The sequence below is a fragment of the Panthera uncia genome, chromosome F1 (assembly GCF_023721935.1).
Source record: "Panthera uncia isolate 11264 chromosome F1, Puncia_PCG_1.0, whole genome shotgun sequence".
Taxonomy (NCBI): Eukaryota; Metazoa; Chordata; class Mammalia; order Carnivora; family Felidae; genus Panthera; species Panthera uncia.
In genome coordinates, this window is record NC_064813.1 from 29,501,254 (window position 1) to 29,517,615 (window position 16,362).

Below are 16,362 nucleotides of genomic sequence, written 5' to 3' on the forward strand. Positions count from 1 at the left end.
GGGGGGGGGGGGGGGGGGGGGGGGGGGGGGGGGGGGGGGCGGAGAGAGTACATGATGGATCTTATGATAGAAGAATGTACGATGACCCAACAATCTTCAAAACCAAAGACGGCAAATACATATCACTCAACCGTTCAAGCCCACGGCAGATATCTCTGTTAATCTCACACTCTGTCTCACAAGACAGTGTTCTTGGCAGCCATGACCAGGGGATTGGAGTTAACACACTAGTAAAATCTATTTACTATTTCTGTTCTACATTCTCTAAATGGCTAAGTGACACTTACCCTTACTTTGGTCGGTTTCTTTAAAGTTGTCGTTTACCCTGCCCACAGTCCTCTTCACTTGGTATTATTCCCTTTTCTTGATGACATCTACCTCTGTTCTTACCGAGCTGTTAGTGCAGTACTTAAACTTCAACGTGTCTGTGCATCACCTGAGGACCTTGTTAAAATGGAGATTCTGATTCGGTCAGTCTGAGAGAGGCTACGATTCTGCATTTCCAACAAGCTAACAGGTGATGCTGATGCTACTGGTCCACCAACCACTTCCAGAATACGGTCAGCTACCTGTCCTTCACCTAAGAAGAATAAGCCACCATTTTGGAGTGGGGGAAGATAAGGGTAAAAGGAAAGCACTTTACAAAAAACATATCGAGAACGCACACTCTAAAACCTGATGGCTAGCTACACTAGTTTCTTAACTTGGTTTCACCCATAAATTTTTGGCTTTGCCAAGAATTTCACTGGCAACTTATTAACCCTCAAACCCCATGTCCTAGCCTCTCTTCCATCACATTTCAAGGTGTCTTCACTGTAGTACTATTACTGATGTGGAATGGCCCTGACTGCCATCTCTGCTTTGTCTATGTCTCACTAAGGGTGACACGATACTCATTTTAAAATATTTCCTAAGGAAGAAGTGAGAAATGCCAATAATACCAGTCAACAAAATGCACAACAGAAAAAATATTTTCAGTATCACAGTAATTGTACTCAAAACTCTACAAATATTCAGGAAAGGCATATTCTACATATTAATTTTCATTTACACCTTGTTTAACTGTATGGCAAAATATGTATTCATACTTTACAAACTACACAGTATTTTATGTCCTAAATTTAGACCATTTACTACCTTTTTCTAAATTTCCATGATCTTGAGTTATTATTCCTAGAGCTAAAAAGAGCAAAAATGATTTTACAAGTCTTTTCCAGGAAAATTCCCTCCGAATATTAATTCTTGGGGCACCTGGATGGCTCAGTCAGTTGAGCATCCGACTTCAGCTCAGGTCACGATCTCGCAGTTCGTGAGTTCAAGCACCACAACAGGCCCACTGCTGTCAGCACAGAGCCCGCTTCGGATCCTATGTCCCCCTCTCTCTGGCCCTCCCCAGCTTGCACTCTCTCTCAAAAAAAAAAAAAAAATTTTTAAAAATACATTAATTCTTAAATCATTCAAAGTCCTCTCCAATTAAAAAAAAAAAGGAAAAGAAAAAGGACTCTGTCTCTGTCAGTCAAGACTTTTACTTTAAACAAAAGTCATTTCCTTTTTTTCTGAAACCTGCCCCTTAAGTTTTCCTAGAGCCTATCAATAATGAAGTAATGAAGAAAACCAAGAGTCAAAGAGGGCTCCTTTCTGCCCTTTTTCAAAAAGGATATTACCATGTATGACTGGGAAATTTAGAACTTTTATTTTTACCACAAAAGAGTCGCATAAATAAATTCAGTAAAGCAAAAGCTGAAATCACCACAGAAAACTCGGATGGAGTGAGTCATGACCTGGACTTCACCAAAGGGGAACACAAGAATCAACAAAAAATATTTTAAACCAGAAAAGATCCCTTTATTTTCCTAATCAACCAGACTAGAAAGAAGTGTTGGCACATGCATTCAAGATGGAAATTATATCTGCTTTTGCACAGAATTTAAGAGCTAATGGGCCTCAAAAATCATTTATACCAATCCTCTGAATGCGTTGGTTGAAACTGAGTCCCAGAGATGGTTAAAGAAGAAAATAATGAATTCACCACACTAATCAAGAAACTCTGGAAGACATTTAAGTTAAATAATAGATAAGAAAATAATCGAGCTTGTCCCTGACCCAAATAAGGGCCAGGTTTGAGAGCATAAAATACAGAAGTGAAATAAAAAGCATATACTAACCATAAAAGAGAAACATCTTGTTCTAGCTAGAAAAACTGTCCTGTAGCCTCCTTGCCTAACAATTGAAAAAAGTCCTGGCATATCAAATTTGATTCACTAGTTAGTCCTTTTTACCCTTTCTGATACAAGCTCCCATTATTCTACACGGCTCTTATCATTCTAGCATTTCCTCAACGAGGTACGGATTTTGGGTACACAGGGTTTGCAAAAGCAGAAACTGTCATCTTTTATATAACTCCAAACTATATCTAGTTTGATACTGTATACACACAGAGTCTTAACAGATGCTTAGTGAATTAATATATAATCTAATACAACCAGTTCTTTTTTATTAGATTTCCTTTGTTTTATTTTCATTAGAAGCTATGCTCGAAAGGAATTTCTGACTGATATACTTCATGGTTCCTTTCTCCAAGTCAAACCTACACTTATTTATTTGCCTCATAAATTACTGTTCACAGGGGCACCTGGATGGCTCAGTCAGTTAAGCACCTGACTCTTGATTTTGGCTCAGGTTATGATCTCGCAGCTTGTGAGTTAGAGTCCCACGTTGGGCTCTGTGCTGACAGCACAGAGCCTGCTTGGGATTCTCTCTCTGTCACTCCCCCGCTAGCTTGCTCTCTCTCTCTCTCTCAAAAATAAATAAATAAACATTAAAAAAATTATTGTTCACAGAAGTGATTATGGGAAACTGTAATAGGGGCTGCATAAGTAGGGAGTTCAAAGGAGTAAGTATAAGCAGAATATTCAAGGTTAACGTTAATGGAAAGAATAGAATACTAGTAATTTTCTAAAACTTTTAGAATATTTACATACAAGATGAATTAGTAAAACAAGTAAGTTCATAGAGGCCCATCCTATTCAATACTTTTATAATTGTCCCCAAATATGGAAGTGAGAATGTACACATCAGGATTGCACATAGGGAGGGTTGTCAACCCCACAGAAAATAAGAATTGAATTCAAAGTAATCTTTAGATAAATACTGCATTTTAAAAAGATAAAATAATAAGGAGTTAAAAATAATAATACAGTTAAAACAACAATGATAGAAAATAGGGAAAGATTGGCAAACACAGAATAATTAAGAATCTGAAAATGAAACAGCAGATATCTTATTTAAAACATATTCATTATATAAGAACAAGTAACAAAAGTATATTACTTCCAAGCTGGAATATAATTTTTTTGTTCTAAAAGTAATGATCAAACACTTCACACTGAAAATTCGCATTAATAAGTATAGTTTTGATAACTGCATTTTTTAAAAGACCATATGCAGAATGAAAAGGACTCAGAAAATCAGCAACAAAAAGTTTAATGGTCCAATGAATCAAGATGAAGTACTGGGCTATTTTTAAACTAGAAAACTGACACATGTTAGAACTGTCAAAAAGTACATAAGCATTAAAAAATACGAAAAAAAACCATACAAAGCAGTATATTAAGGAAGATGAAAAATAGGGCGAAAACTTATTAAGCTACTCTAATAAGCTTGGTTTATAGGCTGATCTTTTTATGAGGTAATCACTTGAATTGCAGGATTTGTGTGTGTGTGTGTGTGTGTGCGCACGCGCGCGCATGTGTGTGCACGTATGTGCTTGTATATATGAGTGATTTTTTTTTTAACTCACTTAAACCTGACAATAACCCAGAAAGGAGTAACTATTACCCTCATTATTCAGATGTAGAAACTGAAGGTAAGAACTGGAGAGTTCAGTGTCTTGCCCAATCCTCCATTGGTTTCAAGGGACAGAGTTGGGATATGAACAAGCCCACCTGCATCTTAGGTCAATTTAGAAAATAAGCACTTTCTTCCATCTCTAGAAGATATGATTTTTAAATTGTATCCAAAAAAACCCTTAGTTAATATAAAGAAAAAAGCCAGAAAAGTTATATATTTGCCAAGTCCAAATGACATAAAAACAATAATAATAAACTACAATGTTTCCAATGTTTTAAGCATTCACCTGTTTTCTAGACAAGACTAAGGATAGTCCCAAATAACATAAATATCCCTGTTAGAATTATGCCTTTATAATTCTAGGTCACCTATAGCAGCTACCTGTAAGACTCATGCTTTCATAATAAGTTTTAGCGTGAATCAATAAAACTGTACAGGAATCACACAAAAACCATTATTTAACCCTACAAATTTCAAATAAAATTCAGTACAAATTACTGTCATTTTACACATGGAGTTTTAGGGGTAGAGGAAGGAACAAAGGGCTGAGAAAGAGGAGAAAGCAAGTCCCATGTTATTCCACTTTTGGTGATCCGCTTTAATGCTTTTCCTCCCGCCAATAACTTGTTAAAATATTATTGATAAAATTCCAAAGACCAAAATTCTCAAGCATTCTAATTATTAATAAAGCCAAGAGACAAGTCAGCAAAAAGAGCTAAAGAAAATACAAAATGAAACATAAGACATACCTGAGAGACATCATCAAGTTGAGGTTTTCCATAAAGGCTAGAGAGACTCTCTGCTCGCATTAGATATTCTGCTGTTCTTCTCTTCACAGCTTCTCGACGGGTAGGGCTTGACTCTCCTAAAAGGAGAAAACAAGGACAGGGCACGCGAAAAATAAACTTTCATTTATCCAACCTGAAAATTAACTTTCTTTGACCCAGTTCACCACTTGTTCACCTTTTTTTTTTATTGGTTATTTATTTTTGATAGAGAAAGAGTGTGAGTGGGGGAGGGGCAGAGAGAGGGGGAGACACAATCCGAAGCAGGCTCCAGGCTCTGAGCTGTCAGCACAGAGCTGGACGTGGGGCTCGAACCCACAAACCGTGAGATCATGACCTGCGCTGAAGTTGGACGCTTAACCAACTGAGCCACCCAGGCTCCCCAGCTACTTGTTCTCATTTCTAACTTAAAAGAAGAGAGATTCAAAGTTGGAACAGACATCAAAGTTATTAGTATCAGCAAGGTCTCAATATTACCACTATAAATTTGATTTATCCAAATTCTGAAATTTTCCTATTAAAATATAGAGAGAGAACCTGATACCTTCTATAGGAGGAGTTGATATATAAGAAATGCAGTATAAAAAGCTCTGCATACAGAAGACTAGCCTAGTCCAGGTACTATGCAATTGCCCAACTCAACAAACTGGAACTAAATGCAACAGATGTTTAATAAGAGTCATGACATGGATATGATATGCTGCCAAAGGAGCAAGAAACTGGAGAATAAAATCATTTAGGGTAACTCCGAATTCACTCTGATTTTTGTAAGCTTCATGTTTTTTCATTAACAACAAACTGTCACCCACGTTACAACTGAAAGTAAGAATGTAACTGAAATGTGTATGTTAACTAGCTGGAATTAAAGACTTTAAAAAAAGAAAAAAGGAAGAATGTAATTGAAATCCCTGTAATACACAATTATATGAAAATGAACAAGTCATTTACCCTGTCTGGCTCTCAGTTTCTCTAAACAAAGCGTATTCAAAATGGCCTCCAGAATACTCAAGACTTCAAAACACAGGTGGCCCAGCCCATGAAGTTCTGGGCTCTCTCTTCTCCAGAGCAGGACAATCCTATGCTCTTACCCATCTTATATACCTGTGATACATTTCATTTGAAGAAACGATTCCATGACTGAAAGTTAAAACATTTGAAAAACCACTGTAGTATACAATCTCTAAGGCTCCTTTCATAAATAATATTCTATATTTTCACGACTCATTTTTATCTAAGCACTTCATACACAGTACTTTTTTTTATAATTCACCCTATGCATCTTCTGAATGAAGTTAACCAAAAAGCAAGTATCATACAGTGGAAAGCACCCTTGATTACATTCTAGAAACCCTGGTTATCTAAATTCTGGCTCTGCCTCCCTAGTCATGTGACCGATGATACACCATACTTCAACTCTCTGACCCTCTTCCTCATTCTCTAAAATGGAAACATATACTTCAAATGACTGCAGAGATTAAAGGAGACAATATACATAAAAGATACTACGACAAAGACAGCTGTATATAGGAAGCACTAAATTGTAAAGGTTTTTGATCTTGGTTTTTCTGTAAACCAAGTCCTACAAAATAATGTTTCTGTTTTGCTGAAGTGAACTGAACTGAATTACAGTAAAGCACGCATTCTTCCCCAAAAGATGACGACTAGAAAAACCTTATTTCTGCCTGGAATAGCATCTTCTATTTCTTCTGAGAAATGCTCCCTTCCCGCCTTCGTAGCCCTTCACCTTCAGCCACCACTACCATCACATAACAGGGTGGTCTGAATGAAAACTGCTAGTGTGCTTCAGATCTCAGTCCTCCTGTCCCTTATTACTACATAGTCAAGGGTGAGCCCTCTGTCACAAGCTGAGCCAATCACAAAATCCCGCCCTCTTGGCCACAGGTGGAGAAGGGAGGAATTGGCCCAACACAAACTGGGCCAATCAGTCCCTCTTTGCTATTGACGCTGGAAATAAGAGGACTGGGAACTGCCAACAGCCACAGTCTCTGCCAATGCGCTAAGAGCCAATCAGAAAGAAGGAATTTAACAGAGGGAAGCAGTTATGAGAGACAAAAAAAGGAATCCTGGTGCGACTGGGGTCCCAGATTTCAGCCAAACCTACATTCCTGCCATTCTTTGCCTACTAGAGTTCAAATGTGGATTTTCTCGCATGCAAACTGAAGAATCCAGACTGAATAGAGCCCTCAAAGGAAACCGGCAACAGAGTTGGGGGTGCAGTTTTGCTTAAAAACCTTCCTTTCACAGCTTTTACATGACTGTTCCATCTCTTCTCTTCTTTATGAATACTTCAAAACTGTAACTAGTCTTGGGGGCTGGGGGGTGGGTGGGGGGAATCTCTATTGCTTTTTAACTATGGAACAGTCTACATTTATTAACTCTCCAACACCTCAAACTTCAATTAAAATTAAAATTTTTAAATTTCAATATGATCCCTCTCTGTCCTTAAAATGTATTTAATTTCTAAACTCAAGCTTTTATTTTTATATAATCTATCTGTGAAAGCTACCTAAGCAATTGAAATATGTTGTGAAGGTAAAATGTGCCACAGAAATAAGAAACATTTACTATTTCTACACATTACTCATCCTTTAGAGTTTACCTTTCATGGACTTAGTCTAACGGCTGCTCCCATTATCATTAGTGTTTCTCATACCAGGTTATACCTTTTCATGCCCTAATTTAGATCCCTCATTTAAAATTTCTTATTCATCGTAGGCTAAGATGTAACAGAAACTATGGCAATTTATTTAATGCAGTGTGCTTACAAGCCTTAATACAACCTCAAAATTTGTTTTCGTTCCAAAAAATCAATTTGTTTCCCAAAATAATTTGAAATTCAAAAACGCCAAGGCTGTGGAGCACCTAATGCAAGCTGGAGTTAAAACCGTATTTTGTAATCAAATCATTGTTTTTTAAACTTTTGGTGCCTCTGCTGCTTTCTAGGCAGTCTCCATAGTAACAGAGAAACAAAACCGGAAGCCAGCAGTTGAAATGGACGCCTGCTGCTGATAGTGGTTCCGCTTCCATGGAAACAACAATGGAGTGATGGAATACTGGAAGGCTTTTTAAATGTAACCTTAAATATACATACTATGCCTCCTTCCTTACCAGCCCCTTAAAACTAGGTCACAAGCACTGCTGCTCAACAGCGGCAGCCAAGGATGAAAATCACCTCTTGCGGATTTTTACTGCTGGACACTTACTGAGGTCTGTGAGTACGAGGAAGAAAAGATTAATCGATAGATTTCTGGAATGATTTTAACTGATCAAAGTATTGATAAGTATGACTTGAAACAGATTTTAACTGATTAAAAATTTTAAGTAGACCCTAACCCTAATTTCTTAATCTTCCTGTTAAGACACAAACACAGCCCATAATGATTATTTTTCCAGGAAAACCAAGTTATCTGAAATTCAACTTTTAATCCCATTATAGGTCTTGCAGCTATTACCTCTTCAGTATTATATCCAGGTAGACACTTACTAAATGCATTTCTTCTTCTTCTTTTTTTTTTTTTTAGAGAAACAGTGCATGCATGAGCGTAGAGGAGGAGCAGAGAGCGAGGGAGAAAGAGAATCTTAAGCAGGCTCCACACTCAGCACAGAGCCCAATGATGCAGGACTCCATCTCACGACTAGGAGATCATGACCTGAGCTGAGATCAAGAGGGAGACAGACGCTTAACTGATTGAGCCACCCAGCAAATGCTTTTAAAAATGGATACATATTTTACATTCTACTTAAGGATAAACCAGTACCTTCAGTAAGTTTCTCTACATTTCTATTAATTTCAGATACAGTAAGAATTTCCACTGGGCTCTGGCATCGAAAAGAGAAAACCTACTCCCCTTATCTACTACCCTTTATGTCAAGAAGTCCCACTGTGCCAAAAACATGTGTTATGTATACTGTGTCAACCTGTACTACTTCACCGCACCAATTTCTGATCAGGAGAGAGGATGGGTATAGGGTGATTATAGAGTCTGATCTGTGAAAGAATCGGGTGTAGCTGAATAGAAATGAGGAGAAAGTCCAAAGTTGTTCTTGAAATTTTTAGAAACACTGGACTGCCTGGCCTGCATTTCTCAGAGCACCAACTCTGACTTGCTACTAAGTTTTACAGAAGGCACAGTCTATACATAACGGAATCACAAAATTCTAATTGATTTAAGAAGCCATCACTACTTGGCACTCCTTTCATTACATCAGATTCTAGTTACAAGAGATATGTTACCTTCCTGACACAGCTAAGAAATTAAGGCGCAGGGATGTGGAATGTCTTTCTCAGTTAAAAAGTTAATATGAGAGACTAAAACTGAAACCGGGTCTTATGATACCACACTTCGGGTGACTGAATTTGAAGTGGATTGTGCTACTGTTACTGAGTAGAACAAGAAAAATACAGAGCACAGGACAAGTACAAGTGAGTACGGGAACAAAGAGGACGAGAAAATAAGCATGAGGAGTTGAGACAGGAGCCTATCAGACAACACAGCAGAGGAGAATCAAACAGAAAGAGACTGGAAATGACAGACAAGGACACACGAAAATGAGAGCTACAAAGAGGTATACATTTCACACAGTGTGCAAGAGAGTGGGCCTTTCTGAGAAAAAGCGGTCTCTCAAAACATCCTTGTTACCCAAGGATTTCTTTGGAAAACACAGGTCTTTTCTCCTTTACCCATAAAAAAAAATAATAATAATAATAAAATAAAATAAAAAGACATTATTATTCACAGCACTAGTGAAAATCAGCTTCACAAACCAGAATAAAAAGTAGTTCTTCCAAGTCTGTTATTCTACCCTTAGTCACCAAAAAGAATATAGCTAATGCCTCACTGGTTCAACAAAAGAAAATCAATGCTGAAGGAAAAACTGGCCATGTTAGACTACTTGGAAGACAGTATGCCTACATCTGTATTTCACGGAAAATCTTAAGGGATTTTTAAGACTATTTGAACTATACTTGATTTTTGCCACACACACAGACTTTAATCCTCGCGTAAGACCCTACTTTAGGCACATCTTATATTCTTATCTCTGTTTCTCTACTCCAACAAACACTCTCCAGTAACCCCTACGCCACTATATTCTTGGTCAAACATGCCTGATTTTTACTCAGATTTATTACATTAGAAAGAACATTCAAATCATCCTGGCTTTAAGGGAATGAGTTTTTGTTTATTGGTGCTTCCCTTTTTTTTTCTTTTACTTTTTTCTTTTTTTTTAATGTAACAACTTTAGTAGCAAAAAGAATACGATGGCCTTGGTGGTTATAGTTGCTTTTTTTTTTTTTTTTTAGTGCTGATTTATTATAGTTAATGGGTTTTTTTGTTCTTCTCAGGTATAGCCTACCATTTCTGACTTATGCTAAGTGTTCTGACAACAAAAGGCAACCTTGAGAAAAACAGTAATTTATGGTTCTACATGTCTACCACAACTGGGGCCATCAGCCTTTCCACATATAACAAAACCGGGTCAGTCAGGGAATCTGCTTCCCATTTGCATTTAACCAACTCCATATTAATGTCTTTTCAAAACTAAGTGTTATGTGACCCCAAAAGTCCAAAGAGTCACCAAAGAATAGTAAAAGCAAAAGTCATAATAATATTCATGTCCAGGCATTGCCTCAATTAGGACTCCTTTCAGTGTTGCTTAGTAGTTTTTCTATCGGTTAATACTGAATGAAAACTAACACATCATTAGATCATAGAGTGTTAAATGCCTACAGAGACAGTCTTCTACATTCAACTATTTCCTTCCTGTTCCCTAATCCATTTTTTGTTTTGCATTTTAAAGGGGAGTGCTCAAAAAACTAGTCAATCCCCTCAAAACAACATCACCTGGCCAGTCTCTTTATGACAATAAACTCTTGTCTAGATAGACAGACAGACAGTCAATCCCTAAGTGTCCCTTATGCTGTTCTCCATGGCTTCTAAAAGATTAAGATAAAAAGTTTAAAAGGAGCTTGAGATACCCTGAAGGAAAAGGAATGAAGAATTAAAACTTAGGAGCAAAAATTTTGCCTTCTGAGATGGAATAAAAATAAGGGAAAATATGGAAATGAAACTCCACATAGACTAAGAATTGTTTATCTACTATACTAGTAAATACGAAAATCCCCCAAGCCCCACAAAGGCTTTGGTCATTTCTTTCACCGGCTCTAAGTGAGACATCTTAAGAAGTGGCAAATCCATGGAGGACTCCAACAAACTGTTTTCTTGATATCATGACGTTGGATCACATATTTTCCTTTAAGACGATGTAAAGCAATCAGCAGAATTGCTGATTATAAGCAGTTAATTCTTCTGAATCCTAGAAGTTTCACAGACTCCTTAAATGCATCCCCACCTTAAAAAATTAAACTACTAGTGTATATCAGAATTAGACAGACTCCATTCCATTTCCAGATTTATTTAACATGAAGATATTTATCTCCACATTTAAACAATTCAGACTGTGCCAAGCGACACTCCCACAGTGTATCACATTTGAAGCCCATTTCAGGATAACAAAGAAACTCCTCCCCAACAAGTAAGAATATACATATTCCTGTCCCTCCTATCCTCTTCAGAAGGCAAAATGCCTACTAGTTACTGAGCATCTATGATGTTCCAGACACAGTTATCTCAATGTTTACAGTCATTTCAATGTTATCACAGAACATCACATATAGAAGACCCTCAAAAATATTTTGTTAAATAAATGAATGGGAAAGCAAATGAATGACTTTGCACCAATACTACCCGGTCTGATAACAATGCCTTCATGCCTAGAGATAGTCTAATTACCTCTTTCTATAACTGAATGCCTTTCTCTAACTTAACTAGTTACAGTATATGTATTTCAGAAAATGTCATCTATAATTATTGTCTTCATCATCTATGCAGGTGAAATCATACAAAAGGAATATGGAGGAACATGGCGTAGAAGTGGCATGATTGAACTAAAAGGACAATCTACTTTAATTTTATGAAAAATTGTCATGACAGCATCACTGAAACACAAGCACAGATACTCTACATAATTTTAAACCACTATGTAAAACAGAATGAAGTCTATGAACTTTTTATTGTTTGACAATTACAATTTTGGAAAACCTGTTTCTTAACAGTTTAGAAAAGTACAAATGCCTGCATAACGACCTGGTTATTTTTCAAATGAAACACACTTTGAGACCACTAATGACAAAACAGTAAGCTCATAAGAAAAAGCAGATTTACATTTTCAAAACTTCCTATAAGAGAATAGATAAACTGAACTTCTGTGTAATTTACATAAGACTCAATATTTAACTATTACGATTAACTAAGCTGTAAGTTCAATAAAACTATGTAACTCAAGTAATCATGAAATAATGATCGACTGTTTCTCAAAGTGCCTAACTGCTAGTACTGAAATAAATGAAATAAATGAATAAATGCCAGTAGTTTTTCCACTTAGGATTTTTTAGTTTTGTTCAGATTCATAGATATCTGGGGTGCCTGGGTGGCTCAGTCAGTTAAGCCTCTGACTCTTGATTTCGGCTCAGGTCACGATCTCACAGTTCATGGGTTAGAGCCCTCCACCGCGCCCTGTGCTGACAGTAGGGAGCCTACTTGAGATTCTCTCTCTCTCCCTCTCTCTCTGACCCTCCCTTGCTTGCGCACGCTCTCTTTCTCTCTCTCTCAAAATAAATAAACTTTAAAAACATTGTTTTTAATTATAAAACATAAAATACTCGTAGATATCTATATTTCTTCTGACCAGAATTAGGCCTTTTCCAGTAATCACAGGAATTAAAATCAACCCTCTCATTTTAATGTTTTTAAACTGTGTTGCTAAAGATATAAAAATGTGAGAATACTGATGACCGAGACCATCTAATAAAAAACCCTTCGAGAATCCTCATCTCTCTCTCTGCTTTTGCAATAGAGCAGCTGTGCCTCACACAGATTCACATGAATGAAAATATTTAGACGAGAAACCACCCACTTAGTTTATTTTCCATACGACTTTCCTGTAATTATTTTGTAAACTGTTCACACAACAATACATAAAAACATCTGCAAAAACAGGTAATTAATGTGTCAAGCCAAACTAATGCATTTTTTATGGTGTCCATGCTTCGTCAACTGTAATTATAACTCTTTTTTAAGCAAATGATGATGTGTTTGTTGCAATGTGCAAGTGGTTATTTTAGATGCTCTGTTTACCGTTCATACCATCTGAATATAAAACTCCACAGCTACTTTACCCTATATCAATGTTTTACCTAGCTTTTTGCAGAAGCAGGAGAGTGGTTCTCTTTTCCAAGCTATAATTTCCAGTAAACAGTTTTGTCATTAAAACATAAAACTCTCAACAGGAAAGTTGATACCAAAATACCCAACAATTCAAGAAACATATGACAGAAAATGATTCACCCAGACTTTCTTCCTGCAGTTGTAAACCTATGGGAATTATAGCACTTTATGCCCATCAGCTTGCAGGATACTAAGCCTCCTGAATATGAGAAGTTCGAAGGTTTGCTATTGCTTTTAATGTATAATATCCATTCCATCTAGACCCACCAGACACATGTATCTGACATGAGACCGACAAATGAAGAACCAAATCCTGCCCAAAGTATATTGTTTTGTATCCATACGCTTTGGTTCTACTAAAGGGAAGGTCATGTTCATTATTACTACTACTACTACTACTACTACTACTACTACTATGTACTAACATTGCATACCAATCATCATCCTCAGATGGCCATTCCTTAAGGCCCAAGGTTTCTATTCTATAAAGTTCTGTTTCCAGAACCAATAAAATCTAAAATGAAGGAAGAAGCACAACCCTTTAATATTTTGGTAAGGTCCTTTTTCTTTTTAAAAAAGGCAATTTTTAGGGGTACCTGGTGGCTCAGTTGGTTGAGCGTCCGACTTCAGCTCAGGTCATGATCTCACGGTCCACGAGTTCAAGCCCCACATCAGGCTCTGTGCTGACAGCTCAGAGCCTGGAGCCTGCTTCAGATTCTGTGTCTCCCTCTCTCTCTGCCCCTCCCCCACTCACACTCTCTCCCTCTTAAAAACGAATAAACATTTTCAAAAAATTTTTAAAAAGCAATTTTGAAAACATCTATGATGATTACCTACAGTACAGAAAAACCCTCATAATAAAGAACTCTTAGAAAACAAAGGTTTATTTATTTTCACAACCAAATTTTTTAGAAGCAGTGCAGAATTCACCCTTCCAGGTCCAAGCTTATGTAACTATTTTGATATAAATATTTCTAAACTGAACTACTCCATTCTTCCCTTGAATATTAGCTACTGTGATATGCTAAAAGTGCCTATCTATCCTCACCTTGTTCCCAATAAGAACATGAGGAAAGTATTACAGAAAATCAAATAATAGTTTCCCAGCTGCCAAGCTTTAGTTTCAGGCCAAACCCTTATTGTGGAGAATTGGGGTTGGGTCTGATCAAAACAGAACAGAGCTCCAGTTCCAAGGATGGTGGAAGAGGAAAGACATGACTAAGACAAGGTAAGGGAATAGGACAGAAACTTATTTATTAAAGCCAGAAATCAAACTCAGGGTCAGATGAGCAATAAGTCTCAATATTGAGTTCCACTATTTATAGTGATTGCTACAAATATAAAATGTAATAATAAACATAATTAATGCCATTTCATAAGGCTGAATTCTAAACATTGTCAAACCTTTGGGACAAATAGACGGATATTGGTGCAGAATATTGATATACCAGACAAGAGGCATTTAAACCTATTTGGTATTTTCAAAGCTACCTTAATGCATACTGGCTGTTTACTACACATACTTTAGGATTCAACTTATTTATCACCTCCTGCAGAAGCCTTCCCTATAAGCCTTCTCCTTCTCCCTGGTCAAGTGCCCATTTATACTGATCTATAGAATCATTCTCATTCAAAAATATTTATAGACAATTTCCTAGGTAACTGGCACTGTGCTAGGAAATACACTGAATGATAAAATGCCTTGCCTTCAAGGATATTACAAGTAAATAAAGAGATATTCATTCAGTAAATACCCACACAAATAATTATTTCATTGTAAATATGATAAGTACTTGAAGCAAAACAGTGTGCAATGACAACAAAGTTCAGGAAATCTCTTCTGGTATGAACAGAGGTGAAAAAACGTTCACTTGAGGAAATATCATTGAAACTGAGACCTGATGAACAAGGAGGAAATATCAGTTGAAAAAGCAGAGTAAAGCACTCAAACAGAGCACAACTTTTGTGAAAATTTGAACATGGGAAGGGCCACAGTGCCTTCTAGGAAGTAAAAGAAGGTCACTGTGGCTAAAAAAAAAAAGTGACTAGGACTGATTCAATATGAGCCTGGAGAGAAAGGCAGAAACCGAATCATTCATAGCCTCATAAACCATAAAATCTTTGGGTCTTATCCTCAAAGCAATGAGTTTAATGCAAGAAAGTGACATGATGAAGGTTCATTTTCAAAAGATCAGTTAGACTATTGGTACAAACAGAATGGTTTAGAATCAAGCAAGGATGACAACAAATCATCAAGTATATTTTAACAATAAAAACATAGAAACTGTAACAAAATCAAATAGAAATTCTGGGATTAAAAAGTACTCAACAGCACAGTGAGATGACAGAAAAAAAGAATCAACAAATTTAAAGATAGATGAGTAAACATTATCAACTATGACTACATTAAATAATAAAAAAGGGAGGAGGGACCAGGCTAAGAAATCTGTAGATACCATCAAGAACACTAAAATATATATAATGTAGTCCAAGAAACACAAAAAGGAGAGAAAAGGCAGAAAATTTAAGAAATAATATGTGAAAACTTTCCAAATTGATGAACATTGACGTACATATCCAAGAAGACCATCAAATACCAAGAATAAAACAAACGCCAAGAAGGATAAACCCAGAGATCCACATCTAAACATATAATAGCCAAACTATCAAAAGCCAAAACAGAAAATCTTAAAAGAAGCAAAAGATAAGCTCATTTCTTCTCCAGACTGGTTTAAAGAGTAAGTCCATTTAGACAATATAAGACTACACTACAGGACTTATATACAAGTGCAACATATATGACAATACTAGCAAAAAGATGTAGGAAGAGATCTATATTGAAGTAAAATTCCTATATATTACTAGAATTAAGGCAATGAAGTAGAATATTTTAAGTTAAAGTACTTATTACTATAATCTTCAGAAAAAACACTATGAAAAATAAAAACTCAAAATGTTATAATCTACCAAAAAAAAAAAAGAGAGAGAATAAATGGTACACTAGAAAAAATAATCTACTCACAACACAAGGCAGTAAAAAACAAAAAGGATAGGAGACATAAAAAAACAAACAAACAGAGAGGCGCCCAGGTAGCTCAGTCGGTTAAGTACACGACTTCAGCTCAGGTCATGATCTCACAGCTCATGAGTTCAAGTTCCATGTCAGGCTCTGTGCTGACAGCTCAGAGCCTGGAGCCTGCTTTGGAGTCTGTGTCTCTGTCTCTGTCTCTCTCTCTCTCTGCCCTTCCCCTTCCTGCTTACGTTCTGTCACACTCTCTCAAAAATAAACATTTAAAAATTTTTTAAAAAACAAAGAATTAAAAAATTAATAAAATTAAAAAAACCAAATAGCAAAATGGCAAGCATAAGTCTAACCACATCATTAAGTATGTTAAATGTACATGGATTAAAAATGCCAATGA

The 16,362-nt window shown here is 36.5% G+C and overlaps 1 protein-coding gene and 1 long non-coding RNA gene across 6 annotated transcripts in view; one reads left to right on the top strand and one right to left on the bottom strand.

Moving 5' to 3' along the window:
- RPS6KC1 (ribosomal protein S6 kinase C1) overlaps positions 1 to 16,362 on the bottom strand; it is a 215,574-nt gene that overhangs the window by 121,223 nt on the left and 77,989 nt on the right. For all 5 annotated transcript variants that reach the window (XM_049634156.1, XM_049634157.1, XM_049634159.1 and 2 more), the window contains exon 7: positions 4,599 to 4,714. In XM_049634156.1, the coding sequence (XP_049490113.1) occupies positions 4,599 to 4,714 (116 nt within the window). The remainder of the gene's footprint in view (positions 1 to 4,598; positions 4,715 to 16,362) is intronic.
- On the top strand, positions 7,042 to 12,095 carry LOC125925278 (uncharacterized). The gene is made up of 3 exons (XR_007458765.1): positions 7,042 to 7,862; positions 8,177 to 8,418; positions 11,546 to 12,095. It is a non-coding gene; the product is annotated as an uncharacterized LOC125925278 (long non-coding RNA).